Source organism: Tachyglossus aculeatus, chromosome X1, assembly GCF_015852505.1.
Source record: "Tachyglossus aculeatus isolate mTacAcu1 chromosome X1, mTacAcu1.pri, whole genome shotgun sequence".
Classification (NCBI taxonomy): domain Eukaryota; kingdom Metazoa; phylum Chordata; class Mammalia; order Monotremata; family Tachyglossidae; genus Tachyglossus; species Tachyglossus aculeatus.
Window position 1 is genome coordinate 49,205,435 of NC_052101.1, and position 24,684 is coordinate 49,230,118.

The 24,684-nt window shown below is 50.3% G+C and overlaps 1 protein-coding gene across 1 annotated transcript in view; it reads left to right on the top strand.

The window, feature by feature from the left end:
• The window catches only part of JADE2 (jade family PHD finger 2), a 132,939-nt gene that overhangs the window by 45,619 nt on the left and 62,636 nt on the right, over nucleotides 1-24,684 (top strand). The window contains 1 exon segment of the mRNA XM_038739863.1: nucleotides 4,065-4,222. Within this exon segment, the coding sequence (XP_038595791.1) occupies nucleotides 4,065-4,222 (158 nt within the window).

Here is a 24,684-nt window from a genome sequence, read left to right on the forward strand (position 1 = left end):
GGTTAAGTGACAGTAAGTGCTCAGTAAATACCATTGATAATAATAATATAATAATGATGGCATTTATTAAGCGCTTCCTATGTGCAAAACACTCACATTGATGAAGTTGATGATGATGCTCCAGGTCAGTCAATAATAATAAAAATAATAATGGCATTTATTAAGCGCTTACTATGTGCAAAGCACTGTTCTAAGCGCTGGGGAGGTTACAAGGTGATCAGGTGATAAGGAGGAACAGCGTGGCACAGTAGAAAGAGCCCGGGCTTTGGAGTCAGAGGTCATGGGTTCGAATCCCGACTCCACCACATGTCTGCTGTGTGACCTTGGGCAAGTCACTTAACTTCTCTGAGCCTCAGTTACCTCATCTGTAAAATGGGGATTAAGACTGTGAGCCCCACGTGGGACAACTTGTACCCCCCCCCCAGCGCTTAGAACAGTGCTCTGCACATAGTAAGCGCTTAACAAATGCCATTACTATTATTATTATTATCAGGTTGTCCCACAGGGGGCTCACAGTCTTAATCCCCATTTTACAGATGAGGTAACTGAGGCCCAGAGAAGTTAAGTGACTTGCCCAAAGTCACATAGCTGACAATTGGCGGAGCCGGGATTTGAACCCCTGACCTCTGACTCCAAAGCCTGTGGCATTTTTGTCACTGAGCCAGTGGCATTTTTGAATGCACCCTGAGTTCTAAGCACTATACTAAAACACTCGCCCTCCTCCTACCTCACCTCCCTGCTCACCTTCTACAACCCAGCCTGCACCCTCCGCTCCACTGGTGCTAACCTTCCCACTGTGCCTCGGTCTCTCTGACCCCTGGCCCGCATCCTGCCTCTGGCCTAGAATGCCCTCCCTCCTCCAATCTGCTAGACAATTACTCTTCCCCGTTCACAGCCTTATTGAAGGCATATCTCCTCCAAGAGGCCTTCCCAGATTAAGCCCCACTTTTCCTCATCTCCCATTCCCTTCTGCTTCACCCTGACTTGCTCCCTTTTCTTCTCCCCCCACCCCGCCCAGCCCCAAGCACTTATGTACATATCTGTCACTTTATTTGTGTTGATGTCCGTCTCTCCCCCCGCATACTGTAAGCTTGTTGTGGGCACAGAATGTCACAGTTTATTGTTCTGTGTTACTTTCCCAAGTGTTTAGTTCAGTGCTTAGTCCAGTGAGTGCTCAATAAATACAATTGAATGAATGAATAAGCAATAGGGAGAGTATGACAATACTAAAGCACACACTCTGTGCCTTCATAGTGCTTCCAGTCTATGGGGGAAGACAAAAAGAGATTAATAAAGAATAGGAAGACAGGAGGAAGAGTAATTGTAAAGCTGGAAACAGTACAAAATACACCAGGACTAATAGGCTGTACAAGTAATAGAATGCACGGATAAATATTTGAGTAAAACATAAATATATTAAAATATGCGTATGTCCATGAGTGGTGAGTGTAGATTTGGAGAATGCTGCAAGTGCTAAGTGGGGGTGCTGGTCCAACACAGCTAGGGCATTTTTGAATTAATTGGGGAAGGCTTCCTGGAGGAGGTGGGATTTTAGGAGGACTTTAAAAATGGTAAGAGTTGAAGTGAAGAACAGGGATGTGGAGGCTCCTCTGGACTGAGTTAGGGAACACAGCTACCAATTCTGTTGTATCATACCCTCCCGAGCATTCAGGATGGTGCATAGCTTACTGTAAGTGGGCAGTTGAGAAGCAGCGGGGGCTAGTGGATAGAGCATACACCGGGGAATCAGAAGGATCTGGATTCTAAACCCAGCTCCACCATTTGTCTGCTGTGTGAACTTGGGCAAGTCACTTCACTTTTCTGGGCCTCAGTTACCTCATCTGTTATATGGGGATTAAGACTGTGAGCTCCATGTGGGACGCAGACTGTGTCCAACTTGAAATCTGACTAGCTTGTGTCTACCCCAGTGCTTAGTATAGTGCCTTACACATGATAAGCAGTTAACAATTCCTATTATTGTTATTATTAGTAGTAGTATTAATAAATACCATTGATGGGTTGATGTGGAGAAGAGAGATGGAGTTTGGGTGGGGTGAGGGGGACTCTTGTCTTCTGATCTTCCTTCCTGGCAATGCATTGACAAGTCAACTGTGATACCAGCAGCCTTGCTAGGATTAATAATCATTGTGGCATTTAAGCGCTCTCCACGTTCAGGAGACTGGGGAGGATACAAGAAAGAGTCCTTGTCCCACCTGGGGCTCAAAGTTTAGTAGTTTTCTCCTTTTCTTGCCTCCTGAGCATACTATCTTACAGGATAGTATGCTCAGGTAGTATCCCCTCCTACCTCACCTCCCTTCTCTCCTTCTACTGCCCAGCCCGCACCCTCCGCTCCTCCACCACTAATCTCCTCACTGTACCTCACTCTCGCCTGTCCCGCCATCGACCCCCGGCCCACGTCATCCCCCGGGCCTGGAATGCCCTCCCTCTGCCCATCCGCCAAGCTAGCTCTCTTCCTCCCTTCAAGGCCCTGCTGAGAGCTCACCTCCTCCAGGAGGCCTTCCCAGACTGAGCCCCTTCTTTCCTCTCCCCCTCGTCCCCCTCTCCATCCCCCCGTCTTACCTCCTTCCCTTCCCCACAGCACCTGTATATATGTATATATGGTTGTACATATTTATTACTCTATTTATTTATTTATTTATTTATTTATTTTACTTGTACATTTCTATCCTACTTATTTTATTTTGTTGGTATGTTTGGTTCTGTTCTCTGTCTCCCCCTTTTAGACTGTGAGCCCACTGTTGGGTAGGGACTGTCTCTATGTGATGCCAATTTGTACTTCCCAAGCGCTTAGTACAGTGCTCTGCACATAGTAAGCGCTCAATAAATACGATTGATTGATTGATTGATTGATTGATTGAATAATTGGGGTGTTTGTTAAGTGCTTACTTTGTTCCATAGACAAAGCGTTAGGGAAGATACAAGTTAATCGAGTTGGACACAGTCCCCGTCCCACTCAGGGTTTAGGTTGGAGGAGGAGTAGGTGTTAGATCCTCTTTCACATTTGAAGAAACTGAGGCCCAGAGAAGTTAAGCGACTTGCCCAAGGTCACAGAGGTGGGATCAGAACCCAGTTCCTCCGATTGCCAGGCCCACAGTCTTTCCACTGGGCCGTGCTGCTTCCCAGGGTTCTAAAAGTTGAAAGGGTTTATCATCCTGCCAGTTTACAGGTGGGCTGGATTCAAATCAGCCATCTCCAAGATCGTCTTCTGCCCAGGGCAGAAAGTTTTGGAACTCAAGTCACACGCACATCCTCTCTAGGCTGTAAGCTCCCTTCTAGACTGTAAGCTCGTTGTTGGCAAGGAGTGTGTCTGTTATATTGTTGTATTGTACTCTCCCAAGAGCTTAGTAGTGCTCTGAATCCAGTAAGCACTCAAGAAATTTGATTGACTGACCAACTGACTGCAGGCCAGTGGCTAATTCATTCATTTGGGCTAATTCATTCATTCATTCATTCATTCAGTCGTATTTATTGAGTGCTTACTGTGTGCAGAACACTGTACTAAGCACTTGGGAAGTACAAGTCGGCAACATATAGAGACGGTCCCTACCCAATAACGGGCTCACAGTCTAGAAGTCACAAGTTGATGTGACTTGGGTGTTGTGAATTCATTGGAAGGCTTCCTGGAAGGGGTGTGATTTTAGAAGAGCTTTGAAGATGAAGAGAGCAGCTCTCTGGGGGATTTTAGAGGGGTGGGAAGTTCCGGTCTGGGGGAACAGCGTGCAAGAGGTCTGAGTTGGGAGAGTTGAGAGCAGAGTACTGTGACAAATTGCTTTTGGGAGAAGTGAAGAGGGTGAGCTGTGGACTAGCCAGTGAAGAGAGCCCTTTTGTGACTGGTTAGTCTTCCCGTTCCCGCAAGCGTCCGCTCCCCAGGTGAAGGCCCACCATGAATGTGGGATTGTTTGTGGGGTTACCCCGGGGTGTCCTGGAGAGAATTCAGGGCTCCCCGCCGGGACACCGGGCAGCGCCAATACAGAGAGGCAACTCAGCTATCCGGCTTCTGTGGCCCAGACCCTCACCTCTTTCCCCTCCCCCTCTCCATCCAGGTCTTCCGCACGGATCTCATTACCGCCATGAAGATTCCTGACTCTTACCAGCTCAGCCCCGATGAGTACTACATCCTGGTGGATTCCTGGAGGCAGGAGTGGGAGAAAGGCGTCCAGGTGCCCGCAGGGGCAGAAGCCATCCCCGAACCGGTGGTCAGGTGAGTGGCGGCCGCAGCTCCCTCGAATGGCAGAGGCGGGTCAGTGGGACAAGGAGGGTGGGGGGCGGCAGGCCGTCTTGCAGCTTCCCTCTGGACCGTGGGGCCGAGCGGGCGGTCCCGGCGGGGAAATCTGCTTCTCATGTTGTGGGGCGGGGGCCGACGCGGGAGGCCGACGTCGCATTGGTCAAAGGCCAAGGGAGGGATGTGGGTTTGATCCGGCTGTGGATGGCGAGTTGGCTTGATCTCCGTGGTGCGTCACCAGAGGGGAGGGGATGGAAGGGGGGAGCCCCTTGAGGAGGGCCACCAGAGGAATGCTGACACTGTGCGGGCAGCCCCAGGGGATGTGAGGAAGGGGTCGCCGGCCAGCCTGTTCCTGGAAGTGAAAGTCGGGGGTCAGGGGGGTCCAGGGGCTCAGGGCTGTGATTCCCTGGGGAGAGGGGAACTGGCCTGGGAGATTTTCCCAGGCTTCCAATTCCAACATGGTGACGGGAGACAGAGGGGTTAACGGAAGCTTTGACCCAGACTCCATTTTGGGGTTTCTAGCCTCTCTCCCTCCTGTCCCTGCCTCCCCTCAGGTTCTTATGAAAAGGACGGGCTGCCCGTCCACCCCTTGACCCCGTGTCCACCCTCTGGAGAAGGAAGTCAGAGGAGTGAGAGCCATCTGTCTGGGGGAGGGGGAGTGCGGGGAGGAGACAGCCCTGCCTGGAGCCACTGAAGCCGTGGGCCCGACAACATCACCTCTCATGGCCCATCCACAGGCCTGGATCTGGTGGCCGCTCTCTACTCTAGGGAGTCAGAATCTGCCTTTGAGGGTGTCAGTCCAGGGCGGAGGTAGACAGTGTTGCCCTGTGACACCTGAGCTTTGAAGAGGGTGATCATTTGTCTAGTTGCGAAGCCCTGGTTTTCAGCTGGCCTGTCCCGTCCGGTTCAGGTTTGGCACCAGACGACTATTACATCCTATATTCCTAATCAGAAATGGCAACCATGTTCGGGGGGCCTGGGAGGGGAACTCAAAGGCTCCGCAGCGATGGAGGGGGCCGGGTGAGTTTCACCATCTATATCCACGCTTCGTAATGGCGGGATTTGTTAAGCACTTACTGTGAGCCCAGCACTGTACTAAGCGCAGGGGTAGATACCATGTAATCAGGTCAGACATAGTCCCTGTTCCACGTGGGGCTCACAGTCCCTTCTACCAATTTCTGCCAAAAACCTTATCGGGTGTCCTCATGATGCCACTGCAGCACATTCTAAAACCTGCGTGACACAGAAGCAGCCACTTTGTGCTTCATGGTTGACAAAGAGATGACCAGCCTCAGGTGTGGCCAGTGACCACCCTCACTCTGAACAAAGCAGCGTGGCCTAGTGGAATGAGTACATATCTGGGAGGCAGAAGGACCCGGGGTTTAATCCAAGCGGCGGCACTTCTCTGCTGTGTGACCTCGGAAAAGTCCCTTTACTTCTCTGCCTCAGTTTCCTCATCCATAAAATGGTGAGGGGGGGAATCCAGTACGTGTTCTCCCTCCTACTTAGGCTGTGAGCCCCAGGTGGAACAGGGACTGTGCCGACCTGATTGTCTTGAACCTACTTCAGTGCTTAGCACGTTGTAAGTGCTGAACAAGTGCCACATCTGTTATTATCCAGACACATGGCTGAGGATGGGAGGAGAGTTGTGGCACTACAGCCCGTGGGAGGCAGTTAGAGGTAGAACCGAAATTCCAGCAGAGGCAAGAGTAACCCGGGGTCTGACCACTTCCTCAGCAGGAGACGTGGTCTGGGCTTTGGGAAGGGTCCCTCTCCCACCCCCTTGGCAGGATCCCAGGGCAACACAGTCGGCCACTGTGATGCCACATGGAAGATTTGTGGCCTTTGCCGGACCTGGAGAGGTCTGGCCAGTTTGGGGCACATGTTTCCAAGGAGGTCCCACTCTCCCCCCACCTCCTCCCAGGATCCCAAAGTGGTTTTTCTTTCCTTCTTCAGAAGGGAGACCAAGAGCCATGAAATGCCTTGTTAACAGCGTCACTTTGGCTAGACCCCTTTGAAATGTGGTCCAGACTTGAACTGATTGGTGTTGACCGTCTTCACAGGCTAGGAAACCTGTCAAAAATGTTTGCTGAGTGTTGGTGACTTAAGGGTCAGCAGGATAGGCTAATGAACCAATCAATCAATTCATTTATTAATACCTTGCATTTGGAAAGTGTTTCCAAAGCACTTTCACATTAGCTATCTCATTTTATCCTCATGACAGCCCTGTGAGAGAGATGGTATTAACTCCATTTTACAGATGAGGAAACTGAGTCCAAGAGAGGCTGTGACTTGCCCAAGATCCCACAGCAGGCCAGTGGCACAGCCGGGACTAGAATCCAGGTGTCTGTCCTCCAGCTCCTTGGTCTGGTCACTGGACTTGGCTGCCTGAAAAGGCTATGGGATAATTTTTCCCCCATTACAGTGTTTCTGAGCCGCCAAGAGGTTTTTATTATCTGAAGGCCGGTTTGTCTTTAAGGAGAGTTATTACTGCCACCTAAAAAGTTTGGAGTAAGCTTTTGTGGGTGTGCTCAAGCACACGCGCGCACGCGCGCACACACACACACACACACACATCACCCACCCACCATACATCCCCAAGAGTAAAAAAAAGGAACTGAAATTTTAATAAGAAGTCAGGTCACATCAAAAAGGAAGTTGTAAAAAGGCACCGTCAAGTTGACTTAATCCTTGAAGAAGAAAAAAAAAAGATGATGTGTGGAGTGGCTTTTTTTAGTAGCCTTTGATACCTAACCACAATCTGGACTCCTAAGTGTACTTTTTTAATGCTGCGGTCTGATTTGGGGCTATTTCAAGATAAGCGATGATAGTCTGTGAGACCCTGTGGTAGGTGGCCATTTAAAACCAGACTAAATTGATACTCTTGGAATGCAGAGAAAACCGAGATGAGGTGAGAGGGGGCCAGGGGTGAAGGGGAAGAGGGAGGTGGTGCAGGTTTCGTTTTGTTTCGTGATATATATTTTTCCTTTCCCCAGAGTCCTTTACTTGAAACACAAATCACAACTTCCCCATTTCATTGAAGCCGAGTGACTCAAAGAGAGTCGTAACATGTAATGTGGGACCTCCCCATCAATCACGAAGAGTTAATGACCTGCAGAGATGGGAGTTTCCCATCATGCATTGCTGTGGTGTGCTGCTCAAGATGGAGAGACCTGTAAGTCTCTCAAATGCCAACCCAACCATAGAAGAGATTTGACATTCACTTGATGCCTAAAGAGGTTCCTGGGGCTACAGAAAGGTGGAGTTCGTTAGCACCTAGTTCAGCTGGCTGAAGGAGGGTTCTCTGAAAGGTTTTGCTCCAACCTAGCGATCGACAAAACCTCTAAGGGAGAAAGTTTCAGTTTGGGCCCTGTAACGTGGGGGTTCTCTTCTTCTCTGCCCAGAATCTGGGGTGCTTGTGGTCCCGTTTTGTGCAGGAGTGCTGGTCAGCTCCCTGAGGGTGTTGTAGCATGAAGTAGTATGTGGCTTTAGACAACCCCGTAGGCGTTTCTCTACATTGTTTATCATATCTCTTAGCTGGAAAGACTGATGTTAAAAAATAACAGCCCCGTATATTTGCTGTGGGGAATCTCCCAAGATCGTCGAGTTTTGGCAGAGTCGTCCTTCTCTAAATTAGAACCTTGACCTTGAGTGTGTAGGGCACTTTTATTTTCCCCAAACTCTTTTACATTTCTTATTTCGCCCTCACAACAACCTTGGTAAGGAGAGGCAAAGTGAGGTTCAGTAAATGAGTGATTTGCCTGAGGTCACACAGCAGGCTTGTGGCAGAGCTGGTACTAGAACCCATAAATTCTACTTCCCAGACTTCTGCGCTTGCAAGTAGGCTATGCTGCCTCTACTTAGTCACAGCCTTGCACACAACCGTAACCTCTATAGGATGTTTTAAGTGCTTCCTCTGTGCCAAAGCACCGTGCTAAAATAAATAGAGTAAAATAAAATAGAGTAAATAAAGAGTAAAATAAAATAGAGTAAAATAAATAGAGTAATATATCTGTACAAACATATATACAGGTGCAGTGGGGAGGGGAAGGAGGTAGGGTGGGGGGGATGCGGAGGAGGAGAGGAAAAAGGGGGCTCAGTCTGGGAAGGCCTCCTGGAGGAGGTGAGCTCTCAGTAGGGCTTTGGAGGGAGGAAGAGAGCTAGCTTGGCGGATATAATTTTCCAGGAAGAAAAGATTAACAGGCATCAAACCATTTAAATCCTTGTATACCTGGGGACGCACTGATTTACTCTTGAAGTCGAAGCTACGCTTGTGGTGTTCTTTTCAAACACGGACAAACATTATAGAAGCTTAGAATGAGCTGACACTGATAGTGAGCTAGAGAAGCAGTTATGCAGGGTGGTGAGTTTCTATCTCTGGGTGTTAAACCTTTTTAATTCTGTGTGTAAGCCTAAACCCTTATTTACCTATTTTAACAAAATCATGATGGAAGCTTTATTGCTCCTCTTCTTCAGACTGTGAGCCCACTGTTGGGTAGGGACTGTCTGTACATGTTGCCAGCTTGTACTTCCCAAGCACTTAGTACAGTGCTCTGCACACAGTAAGCGCTCAATAAATACGATTGATTGATTGATTGATTAAGCTTTCTGCCCCTTGGGTGGGTATTATGGGATGCACTTTGTCTCTCAGAGGTCACCCAGTGGGACAGTGGCAGACCTGTAATGAAAACACAGCACTCCTGGCTCCCGATCCCATTCTCTTTCCACCAGTGTCCTTTTGGGATTGTGGCCAGGGGTCAATCTGGTGGAGCAGAGCAGAGACCCTTAGGGGAGCTGAGTCAGAGGGACCCTGGTTAGTGAGGAGGGAGGGGAAGGAAGGTCATGTGGTAGATTGGCTACCCAGGGTCTCTTCCAACTTTTCCCATCGTACATATTCTTTCTTCCCGCTCACTACATCCCACTCGGCTCCTCGTTCCTCCCTTGTTAACCTTCTTATCGTACCTCACACTCAACTCTCCCATCTCCGTTCTCGCTTCGCCCCCAGCCTGGAACTCCCTTCCCCTCCAAAACCACCAAGCCACATCTCTGCCCAACTTCAGAAATGTCTCGAAATCCCACCTTGCCCTGGAGGTCTTCAGTGATTAAATCCCATCTCCTCTAGCCCCATTAACCCCAACAGTCCCTAGCATTTAAGTATTTCCCCCACACTCAGCACTTATGAATATCTGTAGATGGGTAGTTTCTATCAAGCTACTCGGGCTGCTTTTTTATTCAAGTATTTATTCAGTGATTTCATTCTATCTTACTCTTGGTATTATCAGTTGTATCCATATTTTTCCCTCCTTCTCCCACCGTTTGTAAATAACTTTTGTCTGCATGTCTCCTCCACTGGATTCTAAACTCCTTGAGGGCAGGAAAAGTATGTATTTCTTCCAGGGTGTCGGCATACCGTCGATGCTCAAAACATGCCAATTGACTGATTGAAGCTAGCAGAAAGCAGACAACGAAATGCCATAATAGTGTTAAGCAGAGGGTGAATGGTTTGGATTCCCTTGTGCCTCAGGTCCAGGGAAAATACGGACAAATACAGCTTGTTCCCAAGATCATGAATCCCATGATTCATTTCTTCTGGAGATACATTTTCAGTGATGGGGCTGGGGGGATCAGGGCTCTACGTTCCACGTCTGTCATTCCAGCTCCTCTTCTTCTCCCCGTCAAGTATTGACACTGACTGGCAGTCTTCAAGAAGTGGTACAGACCACTGCCTCCCTCCATAGGAATGAAACACCCCCCCCCACACCTCCCTCCATCCATCTGGGGGAGGCAGAGGGATGGACCAGATGACCTCTGGAGGCCCCTTTCAACCTCCTCCAGAAGTCTGCGATTACTTCAGTAGAAAACACATCCTCGCATAGGAGACGGGGCTGGCCGGCCCCGAAGAGTATCTTGGCCTCAAAGTGTCTCCCCTGGTGAGAGACTTAGAGCAATAAGCCAGTCTGGAGAACGGGAAGAGAAACTTGCGAGATCAAATCATCAGGCCTAGGGAAAGACGGGGAGAGAGAGAGAGAGAGAGAGAAAGTAAGACGGGCCAGAAATCCTGCAGATTATGCGGAGGCCAAGAAGGCAGCCAACGGAAACAGGCCAAGACCTCTTCCAAGATCCCAGGCAGGAGGCATTGCCAGGGATTTGAGAGACTTCGTTGGGCCGTGGAGACCGGTGAGCATGGGTTGGGCCGGTGCTGGGGAGGGTCCTTTAGGGCCGCTGCTGATGATCTGACTTTGGACCCGGGAATCCACCGCCTATCCGGGGCCACACACGGGTCCCGTCCTGACGTGATAATATCCCGCCACTACTGGTTCCTGAGTTCATGTTCACGGCAGGAGCCAGGGCAGAAGCCACGCTGGGCTGGCCGGCTTCCCAGACGCTTTCTCTGGACCCCGATGGGGGCTTGTCTAGCCGGGAGTGGCTCTCCTTCCCCTCTGCCCCTCGAGCCACCCCTTCAAGTCGCCCCACCCTTTCCTCAGGAAGAGGCCGGCGAGGCCGTGAGAGGATGACCCAGTCCAGCCCCGTGATGCCAAATGCCATGGCCAGTCTTCCTCTGCCTCCGCCCGGTAGACCCAGCTCTCGTCGGCCGAGGGGTCGGGCCTGACTCTCATTGGCCTAATATTCAAGCCTAGCTCTCGACGGCCGAGCGCCCGGGCCTAGCCCTCATTGTCTGAGGGGTCCGGCCCAGCTCTCATTGGTGGAGCAGTTGGGCCTATCTCTCACTGATTGAAGGGTTGGGCTCTACAGGTGGCTAGTTGGTGGGAACACAATCGCCGGATGAATCACTGAGTGGCCTCTTTTTCTCACCAGGCCTGGGCCCTCACTCAGACCAGCAGGGCACACAACTCCTGCCACATCCACTCTCTGGTGCAGGTGCCCCACCTGACCTCCACCACCCCCATCCCCGCTCCCTCTGTTCCAGTCAATCCATCAGTGGTATTTATTCCACATCCACAGCGTGCAGCACACTGTACGCAATACCATGTGCTGAGCACTCGGGAGATCAGCTGAATCGGAAGACATAGGCCCGGCACTCAAGAAGCTTACTGTCTAATGATGGAGACACACACATTATTCAGAAAGAGTGCAGGCAGGAGGATGAACAAGGCGATGGCAGGTACTCTACGACTAGACGGGATGAGCTAGGCAAATAAATCGTCCGGCGTCCGTTCGGTAAGTGCTGAGGACTGAAATAAAATGCAGGCAGTGGGAAAGGGGCATCATTGCGTTGCTGTATGTGATTTCCCCTGGGGTCAGGGGGTGGATGTATCACATCCCCTAAGCACTTGGGTATTCACTTCCTTCCTACCATACTGTTGCATTTATGTACAGATCTTTTCACTCCATTGCTTCCCCCAACCTGTAGTTCGTTTTAGCGTCTGCCTCTCCCGCTAGACTGTAAGCACTTTGAGGGCAGGGATCGGGCCTACTAATTCTGTGAGACTCTCCCAAGCACTTAGCACAGTGCTCTGCGCACAGTAGAAACTCAGTGAATACTTTTGGACGAATGATGTCTCAGAACAGAGACGGCACCCCAGCACTTGGCCAAAGGAAGCCGTTCCCTGCCGACTGCCCCTGTCACAGAGGGTCTGGCAGCCCCACAGGTTGCTCTGAACCCATTAAGCTTATAACAGTGCCCACCCTTTTCTCGGAAAACCAGGAGTTTGCTCCTCAAACCCAAGCTTTTTACCGATCACGAGAATAGAAATGGCAGTTATTCCTGCGTCCTCCACCGCCCAACTTTTCTAAACGCTTTTTAAGAAAGGGGACGAAGCTACCCCTTAGCAGTAGCTTAAGTATAGCAGCAGATCATGAAAAATCACTGCTTTGGGAAACAGGAGAATGCCTTTGTTGCCTTTCTGTTGCCAGACTGTGACTTCTAGCCCAAGAATGTTATTTATGTATTTATCTGGCTGCGTTATGGCATGGGCCGCTGCACTCCCTCAGTGACTGACATCCTGTTGTGTCTGTGAGCCCACAACACTTTTTCCACTGCCACTTCAGACGACTTCAGTTCCCCCAACCCAGGCTACACCTTGTGGGCCCGGGACCCCGGCCACTAGGTAGAGACAGAGACTGACGGGGCGCAGATTGGGTCCAGGGCTGGGGGGGTTGGAGAGGGCCCCCTCCCCGCCCCCCAGCCCTCTCTCCTCCACCAGTACCCCTTTAGAAGTGGAATCTGGCAGGATGTTACTTTGCTATAAGCCCAAACAGCCCCTTTGAAAGGGTGAGTGCGGTAGGGTCTCTGTTTGAACTGACTGATGGAGGTGGTTTCACTTGAAAGGTCCTTGTCCCCGTGTGAATTGCCCAGGGCTTCCGTGGCCCTCGAACTTCCTCCTCGCCCCCGCCCCCAGTGAGGTTCCCCACGGGCCAAGTCTACTGCTCAGGGTCCCCCGCCTCCTTAGGAAGGGCCTTCCTCTCTGTTCTTCGCATGGGGCAGAGCAGATCGGATCTTGGCCCCGCACGGCCAGCGGGGCACAATGTGCGTCCCCAACTTGGGTATTCGGGCCTTTTGATCCAGGGGGTTTGAGAGTATTGTTGGCCCCTCCCCTTTCCATCTGCCCCTCACCCTTCCCCCGTCTCTGAAGTCTGAGTACGTAGCTTAGCGGGTTCACGGAGGATGATTTTTTGTGGTGTGTCCGTGAGCTGTCGAGGTCAACCAGTCCCTGCCCTTGTGCCCAGACAGGGCTGTCTTACCCCACAGAGGGAGGCTCCCTCCCATTCTAGGAGATGCAGAGAAAGAGTGATCAATCAGTAGTACTTATTGATCACTTACGGCATGCAGAACACTGTACTAAGCACTTGGGAGAGCACAATATAGCAGTTAATAGACATGTTCCCTGCCCACAAGGAGCTTACAGTCCAGAGGGGACATGGATTCCACTTTATTTCTCTGGGCCTCAACTATCTCATCTGTAACATGGGGATTAAGACTGTGAGCCCCATGTGTCCTACCTGATTAGCTTGTAACTACCCCAGCAATTAGAACAGTGCTTGACATATAGTAAGTGTTTAACAGATACCATCATTACTATTATTATTATTATCAGGTGCCAGTGGGCGCTGGAGCGGTCCCCCTGCCGTAGACCAAGTCGTGTACTGATCCCAAGGGTCCTCTTTAGGGGTTGGAGGCTTTTCTCCCTTCTGGATCACCGAAACTCTAGCCTATTGGGGAAGTGTTCAGCATACAGTAAGCACTCAATAAATGCCATTGATTGATTAGTTTCAGACTCTGGACATCTGAAGCAGCCATGAAAGCTCAACACCAAGGGTATTTTCAGGGTCCTGGGGGCCCAAGGGTCAGCCTCAGGGGGACGATACAAGGGCTGCCCAGGAGTAAGTAGGAGGGATATCTTAATGGAATATCCCGAAGCCCAGGGAGTCCCCTTATTCTACCTGTGCCCACGATCACCGGCTTACCTGCTGGGCATTCAGTGGTCCTATGGATGATTGTATTTATTGAGTGCCTACTGATTGCAATGCAGTGTACTGAGTGTTCGCTTGGGAAAGTGCAACTGAAGCAAGGCATGTGTTCCCCTGCCTTTAGGGAGCTGACACTAATGAGGGAGTTGGACCGATAAAAATTACATGCACGTAATGGGACCAGGAGCAAGAACTTGGCTGGAATGTCAGGAAGAGATAAGTGAACTCAATAATAATAATTATTATTATGGTATTTGTTAAGTGCTTACTATGTGCCAAACACTGTACTAAGCCCTGGGGTGGATACAAGCAAATCAGGTTGGACACAAGTCCCTGTCCCACGTGGGGCTCACAGTTTCAATCCCCATTTTGCAGATGAGGTAACTGAGGCAAAGAGAAGTGAAGTGACTTGCCCGAGGTCACACAGCAGACGTGGCAGAACCGGGATGAGAACCCATGACCTTCTAACTCCCGGGCCATCCCCCTACCCAATACACCATACCGCTTCAAGTAATCGAGTGACCAATTCAATATGCATCTGTGCAGTAAGTGCAAAGGGCGGCTGTTGAAAGGATGGCCCTTGCCGTGTGCTGAGTTAATTGGGGAAGGCTTCTTGAAGGAGAGGAGATTTTAGGAGGGCTTTGAAGATGGGGAGGTCTGCACCTGCCTCATGGGAAACGGGAGGGAGTTCCAGGCCGGGGAAATGGCCCAAGCAAGAGGTAAGAGGCAGGAGTGTGGGCGGGTAAGAGACAACCACATGGTGAGCTGGGGAAGAGCTTTCTGCAGTAGGAGGGCTACCTAAAGAGCGCCTCTGCAGTGAAGAGTCATGGGCCCGTTCCCCTGAAGGGAAGCCTGAGGAGAGGAGGAGAGGGCTGTGCCATCTGGCATCCTGAAGTGGAGTCTCGAGCCCAGAGGACTGACCATCCACTCATTGTCTCCTCATCTTGACCAAGGTAGTAATAATTATGGCGCTTGTTACTGTGTGCCAAGCACTGTTCTGGCCGCTGCACAGTACGTCCATTCTGGGTGGGGAACATGTCCCCTAACTCTGTTGCATTGTACTCACTCAAATGCTAAGTACAGTGCTCTGCACGTTGTAAGCACTCAATAAATACCATCGATTGACTGTTAGAGAAGTGAAGATTGCGGGCTGGGTTACAATGGGAGGAGAGTGAGGATGGGTAGCAGGGAAAAAGCCGATGGACTGCCTTAAAGCCGATGGTCAGGAGTCTCTGTTCGAGCACAATGTGTGCCAGGGCAACTGTGCTTGTGCTGGCCACCCCTGCCGTTTTCTAGGTGGGGAGATCCTTTACACCTGGAGCATCATAAGAACGACTGGCATGAAGAAAAAAAGACCCTTTGGTGGGTAGATTGTAAGATTGAGGATGGGGGCCCGGTCTGCTGCTTGTATCGGTTGTCCCTGTGTGCCTAGGACAGCGCTCTGCACCCAGTAGTCACCCCGTACAGTGCTCTGCCCACATCAGGAATTCAATAAATGCTGACAGTGGTGGTGATGGAGATGCTGATGGCGATGATTATGGTATTTTTTAAGCGCTTACTGTATGTCAAGTACTCTTCTAAGCACTGGGATAGATACAGATGTATCAGGTTCAATACAGTCCCTGTCCCACATGGGCCTCACAGTCCAAGTAGGAGGGAGAACAGATATTGAATCCCCATTTTACAGATGAGGTAACTCAGGCACAGAGAAGGTCAGGGACTTGCCCGGGGCCACACAGCAAGCCATTGGCAGAGCAAGGATTAGAACCCAGGTCCTCTCACTCCCAGGCCTTTGCTGTTTCCACTAGGCCACACTGCTTCTGATGGCGATGCATGGTGAATCAAGCAATCAGTGGCATTTATTAATCTGTTACTATGTGCAGAGCACTGTACTGAGCACTTGGGAAAGTACAGTACTACTGATTTGGTAGATGTGATCCCTGCCCACAAGGACCATACAGTCTCCAGGGGGAGCAATGCAGAAGGGTCACGTTGAAGTCGCTTCAGTGATCTTCCCCTCATTCATTCATTCATTCAATTGTATTTATTGAGCGCTTACTGTGTGCAGAGCACTGTACTAAGCGCTTGGGAAGTACAAGTTGGCAACATATAGAGACGGTCCCTACCCAACAGCGGGCTCAAAGTCTAGAAAGAAAACATGGTTCCCAGCGGCCAGAGGCCACTCTACAGTTTGGCTGAGTCGATCCGGTGGCTTGCTGACCAGCTGCGAAATCCCAGTTGCACCCGACAGATGTGTCTGCCGCTTGTTGGGAGCGAAACTTTTCCCACTGTCCTTCAGTATGAAGTCGGGTGCCAAGGAGAGAATCTGTTTTTGTGATTGAAACGCTGCCGGAGCCATTATCTGGCTTGGATAATTAATTCCAGATGCTTTAACGCGAGACGCTCGTCTCCGGTTCTGCCGACCAGCGCTGTGTTTTTCTTTTGCGATCAAGAAAGCATACTCTCGGACTTCTTGGATTTTCCAAGGAGCAATTCCCAACTCTAAATGAGTTCATTATAACTGAAATGAGGGAAAATGTTGTCAACCCATTGCGGTGGTCCCCCTGCAACCTCTTAAGTGTACTGGCCAAGAACCTAGCTGGGGGACCCTTCAGGGGAGGCCTGGGGGGTACTTCAGGGTCGGGGGGAAAGGCGTTGACTTTAGGGGTTTGCTCGGCCCTGAGTGCTCCAGGAAGTCATTCAGAGGGGAAGAGCGCGGAAAAGGACCGTGGGGATGATTCTTCCCATCCTTCCGTGCTGGCTTCTGGGTCGGGAACCCTCGGCCCTTCCCTGAGCTGACCACAGGATCGGACAAATCTGAGCTCCTGGCTGTCATGCCTCCATTCCAATCCCTTTTTTTATTATTGTTGTTAGTATTTTTATGTTTGTTAGGTGCTTGTTATGTGTCATTCATTCATTCAATCGTATTTATTGAGCGCTTACTGTGTGCAGAGCACTGAACTAAGTATTTGGGAGACTACAATACAACAATAAACTGATACGTTCCCTGTCCACTAGGAGCTTACAGTCTGGGGAGGGGGGAGACTGACATTAATATAAATAAATTACAGATATGTACTTAAGTGCTGCAGGGCTGGAGGGAGGATGAACAAAGGGAACAAGTCAGGGTGATGCAGAAGGGAGTGGGAGGAAAGGAGTGGAAGAAGAGGAAAGTCAGGGAAGGCCTCTTGGAGGAGATGGGCCCTCAGTAGAGCTTTGAAGGCGGGGAGAGTAATTGAGAGAGAGATTTGAAGAGGGAGGGCGTTCCAGGGCCAGAGTCAGGATGTGGGCGAATGGTCGGTGTCAAGATAGACGATCGAGTCACGGTGAGAAGGTTAGCATCAGAGGAGCAAAGTGTGCAAGCTGGGTTATAGGAGAGTCGCAAGGTGTGGTAGAAGAGGCATGGTGATTTATCGCTTTAAAGCCAATGGTGAGGAGTTTTTGTCTGATGAGGAGTTGGATGGGTAACCGCTGGAGGTTCTTGAGGAGTGGGGGAACTGGGGTGGCCTGAGCGTTTTTGTAGAAGAATGATCCAGGCAGCAGAGGGAAGTATGGACTGGAGTGAGGAGAGACAGGAGGCTGGGAGGTCAGCAAGAAGGTTGATACAGGGATGGGATGAGTGATTGTATTAATGTGGTAACAGTTTGGATGGAGAGGAATGGGTGAAATTTAGCAATATTGTGAAGGTGGGACCGACAGGATTCAGTGATGGGTTGAGTATGTGAGTTGAATGAGAGAGAGGAGTCAAGAACTCAAGGAGAGAGAGGAGTGTCAAGCACTTCTGAGGCTGGGGTAGAGACAAGTTAATCAGGTTGGACCCAGTCCCTGACCCACATGGGGTTCACAGTCTAAGTAGGAAGGAGAAGCAGCATGGCCTGGGGGATATCCTAAGGCCTGGGACTCAGAAGGACCTGAGTTCTTATCCTGGCTCAGACTCATGTCTGCTTTGTGACCTTGGGCAAGTCACTTCACTTCTATGTGCTTCAGTTACCTCATCTGTGAGGTGGGGATTAAGACTGTGAGCCCCTTGTGGGACAGGGGCTGTGTCCAACCTGATTGTCTTATATATGCCCCCAGCTCTTAATACAGTGCCTAGCACCTAGTAAACACTTAAAAACTTCCATGTAAAAGAACAGGTATTTCATCCCCATTTTACAGATGAGGAAGCTGAGGCACAGAGAAGTTAAGTGATTGGCCATGGTCACACAGCAAGCATTTGGCAGAGCGGGAGTTAGAACGCAAGTGCTCTGATTCCGAGGTCCATGCTCCTTCCCCCAGGCCGTGTTGCTTCTTGCTCCCAGTCCCTTGCCCACAATCTCTCATTCTGGCGCTTCGGAGGAAGATGGCAACCAGGGGTTCAGAGAAATCAATTTACATCAATGCCCAGAATTCTGGGCCGAGTCTCTCTCTCTTTTTTTTTTTGATGGTACGTGTTAAATGTTTCCTGTGTGCCAAGCCCTGTACTGCATGCTAGAGTAGATATAGTATTCGCAGCGCGGGACAGTCCCTGTTCCACATGGGGCTCACAATAGATTTAGGCAGGAGAATAGGCATTGAACTCTCACTGTACAGTTGTTAACTGAGGATCAGAAAAGTAAAATGACTTGCCCAAGGCCATAAAGCAGACAGGTGGTGGAGCATGGATTAGAACCCAGGTCATCTGACTCCCCGAGTCGGGCTCTTTCCATTAGATCGCACTGCTTCCTGTCTTGTTTTGAGCCTGGTGCTGACCTAGGGAATAGTTCGTTATGGTATTTCCTAGGTGCTTTCTTGGTGCCTAGCACTGTGCTAAGCACTGGAGTAGATATGGAATAATCACATCAGACACATATGGTGTGTCCCATATAGGACTCACATTTTAAAAGGCAGGGAGAGCTAGTATCTCATCTCCATTCTACAGATGGGGAGATTGAGGCCCAGAGTGGTCAAGTGACTTGCTCCAGGTCACCTGGCAAAACTCATCCCTTTTGGGATGTGACTAGGACCCAGGTCTCCTGAATCCCAGTCCCGTGCTGTTTCCACTAGGCCTTTGTTGCCCATTCCAAGTAATTAAGGATGGCTTCCTGGAGGAGGAGGATTGGGGGAGAGCAAAATCGGCCCACAGAGCCCTGCCCAACTGACATATTTAGCCAGCAGCAGAACCGGGGGTAGTGACGGCTTTCAGGGAATGCCCCCGGCTGACCCACAGAAACGTTAGCTGCACCCCTCCACCCCCGACCCCTAGTTCTCCTCTGGCCTAGAGGCTCTAGTTAGCCGCTCACTATGGGAAGGGATGTGAAATCATCGTGCGGTCAGCCCTGATATCCTGATCCTGATCCCTCCGGAAGAAGCAGCCCAGATAGGCAGACCCTGGCTCAACTCTTTATCCTGCCTTGCCCACGACCCCAAACCAAAGGGGTCAGTCAGGCCCGGACAGGGAGATCGTCCTGGCCGTGGGGATGTAATGATGCCCCGAATCGCCCGCTTACTGGGGAACTTTCCGTGAGGGGGCTGACATGACATTGCAGACATTATCTCATGAAACCCTCCCCTCATTCCTCACAGGTATGTAGCGGCCAAATTGGAGGCCGGCTACAGATCCGGTTCTTTGTGTGCTGGTGCGTAAACTTAATTGTAGACCACTGCTGGGCAGGAGCCAGGGTGGCATCTACCAATCCAGAGCCCTTGCAAAATCTGCGAATGATGATAGATGGTGTCAGGAGGCATCGTTTGGTAATAATCGACTAGAGTCGGAAACCTCTGGTGGGCCCGACGCACCTTTCGGCCCCTCCTTCCAAAGGGGGCCATCACCACCCAGAGAGGGTCAGTGACTCGTTGGGTATCACACAACACGATGGCACTCTCAGGTGGTGAGGAGGTGAGCCGTTGGGAGCATCGGAAAGCGGAAGGAAGGCCCTGGGGCAGGGGCATGGTTGAGTGGATCCCCCCCCCGTCTCTGGGGCTCTGCAGAGCTCCATGGCCTGTGTCTAGAGGGTTGGCCATGGGAGTACAGGCTGAGACGCCCTTTCAAATGCATTTGTGAGTTTTTAAATAATTTCCTGCCTCCCTCGCCAATTCCTCACTGATCCTCCTACTACAACCCAAGCCACACACTCTTCTCCTCCAACACCAACCTACTCTCCGTGTCTCCCGCTGCCAACATCCTACCTCGGACCTGGAACTCCCTCCCTCTTCTCATCTAGCTGTCCATCGTCATGATTATTGGTGGTATTTTTTGAGCGCTTACTGTGTGCAGAGCACCATACTAAGTGCTTGGGAGAGAACAATACAACAGAGTGGGTAGACACATTCCCTACCCACAATGAACTTACCACTCTCCCTGCCTTCAAAACCCTCTTAAAGTCACATCTCCTCCAAGAGGCCTTCCCAGACTAAGCCCTTTATTTCCTCATTCATCCCTCCACTCTCCCTTCTGCATCGACTATGAGCTTGGCTGTGTGCCCTTTAAGCACTCTGATACGTGGCCTAGTGGATAGAGTATGGACTTGGGGGTCAGAAGGTCACAGGTTCTAATCCCGGATCGTCCACTTGTCTGCTGTCACTTAACTTCTCTGTGCCTCAGTTCCCTCATCTGCCCAGATTGTCTTTGTGCAGAAACGCTCTGGGCATGTTACTCCCCTCCTCAAAAATCTCCAGTGGCTACCAATCAACCTACGCATCAGGCAGAGACTTCTCACCCTCGGCTTCAAGGCTGTCCATCACCCCGCCCCCTCCTACCTCACCTCCCTTCTCTCCTTCTACAGCCCAGCCCGCACCCTCCACTCCTCTGCTGCTAATCTCCTCACCTAATCTCCTCACCGTTCCTCCGGTCCCGCCTGTCCCGCCGTCAACCCCCGGCCTACGTCATCCCCCTGGCCTGGAATGCCCTCCCTCTGCCCATCCGCCAAGCTAGCTCTCTTCCTCCCTTCAAGGCCCTACTGAGAGCTCACCTCCTCCAGGAGACCTTCCCAGACTGAGCCCCCTCCTTCCTCTCCCCGTCCTCGCCCTCTCCATCTCCCCCGCCTTACCTCCTTCCACTCCCCACAGCACCTATATATATATATATGTATATATGTTTGTATGTATTTATTACTCTATTAATTTATTTTATTTGTACACATTTACTCTATTAATTTTATTTTGTTAATGTGTTTTGTTTTGTTCTCTGTCTCCCCCTTCTAGACTGTGAGCCCACTGTTGGGTAGGGACCATCTCTATATGTTGCCAACTTGTACTTCCCAAGCGCTTAGTACACTGCTCTGCACACAGTAAGCGCTCAGTAAATATGATTGAATGAATGAATGAATGAGTAAATTGGGGCTTCAGACTGTGACCCCCATGTGGGAAAGGGACTGTGTCCAACCCAATTATCTTGCAAATACCCCAGTGCCGAAAACAGTGCCTGGCTCGTAGTAAGTACTTAACAAATAACGTAATTATTAAGTATTATTATTATTATTATAATACTCACCCAAGCCCAACAGTACTTATGTAAATATTCTTATGCTCTACTTTTTCCCATATCCCTATTCCACTGCAGGCTATAAGCTCTGTTTGGTCAGGATCATGTCTACCAACTCTTGCATTGTATTTTTCCAGGCGCTCAGTACAGTACTCTGTAGGCTGTAAGTGCTCAAAAAATACCATTGATTAATTGATGGATGGATTAACTGATGGATGGATGGATTAATTGATGGATTAATTAATGGATTCCCTTTACCCCAAAATAAACAATTCCTTCTTCTTATCCCTGTGTGGGACAAATCTCTCCAGTCATCTCGTCCATCATTTACTGCTCCTTCTCAGCTCTTCTTAACAATAAGGTTAATGATAAAAAAAAACCCCACAAGCATTTAAGTGGTTCCTGTGTGACAAAGCACTGTGCTGCGTACTGAGATAAATGAATGATAATCAGGATAGATACGGTCCCTCTCCCGCCCAGGGCTCGCAGTCTAAGAGGGAGAGCAGGGATCATCTCCCCGCTTTAGAAATGAGAAAATGGAGAACAGGATCAGTCAGTCAATCAACTGCTTACTGTGCGCAAAGCACTGAACCGAACACTTTGGGAGAGCACAATACCAAAGAGTTCTTAGATGCCCTGTGTGGCCAGGTCAGAGTTACTTGAACCACACAGGAAAGAGTCTAAAACCAAGTTGGCGTGCCTCATCTTCTGAGATGTAATCAAGAAGTCAGCGGTATTTATTGAGCGACTGTTGAGTGTGAAGCCTTGTACCAAGCACTGCAACTCCAACAAGATGTGTTTGCGTTCCCTGCCCTTAAAGATCTGGTTATAATAATACTAATGATGGCATTTATTAAGCGCTTACCATGTGCAAAGGACCGTTCTAAGCGCTGGGGAGGTTACAAGGAGATCAGATTGCTCCATGTGGGGCTCACAGTCTTCATCCCCATTGTACAGATGAGGGAAGTGAGGCCCAGAGAAGTGAAGTGACTTCCCCAAAGTCACACAGCGGACAAGTGGTGGAGCCGGGATTTCAACCCAGGACCCCCGACTCCAAAGCCCGTGCTCTTTCCACTGAGCCACGCTGCTTCTCCAACCATTCTGGTAGTCACAATGGGCCCCGAGAAATCTTATTAGCCAGCCTGTAGCAGCTTGTCAAGCAGGATGGCCCTGTGGAAAGAGCACTGGTCCCAGAGCTGGGAGACCTGGGTTCTAATTCCTGCTCCACCTCTTGCCTACTGTGTTGAGTTGAATAAGTCAGTGTCTGTCCGTGTCTATAAAATGGGGATGCGATTCCTGTTCTCTCTCCCCCTTACTCCGTGAGCCCCATTTGGGACAGGGTCTGCCTGTTCTGATTGTATCGTGTTTACCAGTGCTTGGCACATAGTAAACATTTAACAAATACCGCAGTTATCCCTTAGGTTCTGCGCCCAAGAGGGCCAGAGACAATATGTGGCATGATCAGAGTTTTATCTCTTCCAGTGCTTAGTACCTGCTTGGCACCTAGTAAGTGCTTAACAAATACTCTTATTATCATTATTACTATTACCATTATCATTATTACGTGAGGCCTCTGGAGCTGTATCTTGGCTACCCGAATGATTCCTAGTGATGCAGCAGGTTGGATGCTAGTCTGTGCCATCTGGAACATAAATTTTGGGCCCTTTTATCTCACTCGGCCCTTGGATCTAAGATATGTGTGCGAGAAGGCTTTCTGGGGCCTTTGGGGAGAGAGAGAGAGAGAGAAACAAGTCCTTGCCTCAGAAGTGGTGGTGGAGGTCGCCCCAGGCTCCCAGCTCTATCTGGAGAGCATTTTGGAGATGTCCAGGAGCACAGCCCAGGGAAGAGCACTCCACCTTCTAGGCGATTCAAAGACGGAGATGCCTGCTTGCCTAGGGAGTTGAGGTTCAATCAGTCAATCTGTGGTATTTATTGAGCACTTACCATGTGCAGATTACTGCACCGAGCTCTTGGGAGAGCGTAATACCACAGAGTTGGCAGGCGCCCTCCCGGCCCACAAGGAGCAGGGTGGCCTCGTGGAAAGAGCACGGGCCTGGGTTCTAATCCCGTTTCTGCCACCTGTCTGCTGTGTGACCTTGAGCAAATCACATCACTAATTTGTGCCTCAGTTTCCTCATCTGTAAAATGGAGAATCTGTTCTCCTGCCTACTTAGGCTGTGAGCCCCATTGTGGCACGGGGACTGTATCCGAACTGATTAACTCGTATCTACCCCAGCGCTTAGAACAGTGTTTGACACATAGTAACCGCTTAGCAAATGCTGCAATAATAATTAAGTAATAATAAGGAACTTCACAGGTTAGAGAGGGAGTCAGACGTTCAAGTCCGCAGTTGGGTCTTTGTTTCCACAGCCATCTCATTCAGAAAGCAACGAGACCTAGCGGAAAGGGTCAGGCTCGTGATCCCAATTCCAACTCTGCCCCTGGCCTGCTGTGTGACTTTGGGTAAGTCCCTTAACCTGTCTGAGCTTCAGTTTCCTCATGTCAAAAATGAGGCTGAAATATCTCCCTCTCCCTACATTTTATTGTGGGAGAGCCGTGGAAGACAGGGCAGTGTCCGATCTGGTCGTCTCATTTCCACCCCACCGCTTAGCACACACCATTTGGGCCCCATGAGCGCTTAATAAATGCCATTGGTATCATTTTTCCAGGCAAGGCCAAAGTCCTGCCTCAGTTTTCCTGTCGAACGGACTTTTTCGAAATGACCAAGAGCTTCCAGGGCTGAAGTGCCACTTGGGTCGTCGATCAGGTCCGACTGCGAGCGGAATTTTTCCAGCTCGTCTTTGTTTTCAAGGCAAATAAGTCCCGATCGGCTTCCAGCTGAACAGAGACACCTGATTTCATTAGCTCCCTAGATCCCAGCTGCGGTTGGAAAAGATAGTGATGAGTCAGTCACCCTTGTGACCCAGAATCCTCCGCTGGAGGGAACCGTATGAGCTCGATGTTGAGCTCGCCTCTCCTGTTTCGAGGTCTGGGGCCCACCTGGTGGGACCCAGGGACCACCCCGACATCCCCCAGCCTTCGGGGAGAGCAGAACTTGGCATGGAAGCCCCAGCCGCGGGAGACCGGTTGGGAAGTGGGTGAATCTGCAGACGAACCCTCCCAGTCCTTCACGTTTGACTTTGTTGCACGAGCTGCTGGCGCCGAGCCTTTGAAACCATGTCGGTTTCCACCCCCTCCGTGCGTGTTCTCAGGCGCGTGCCAGAAACGTAGTATTTCTTGGCGGAGACAGGAAATCAGGAAACACTGCACATTCTTATTCTGGAGAGCAAGTTTTCATAGGAATAGCAGCTCGGAGAGCGGTTCGGGCCAAAAATCTTTAAAAATTGGATTAGAAACGGCGACTTTCTGCCCCAGTGAGCGGGGATGGGGTTTACCTTAGAGGTTCACCTGAGAGGGCCGATCAAAGTGACTCCCGGCTCTGAGGTTTGGAAAGTCCCTTATGCTAATAATTGTGGTATTTGTTAAGCGCTTACTATGTGCCAGGCACTGGAGAAGATACAAGATAATCTGACTGGACTCAGTCCCTATCCCACAGTCCAAGTTGGAGGGA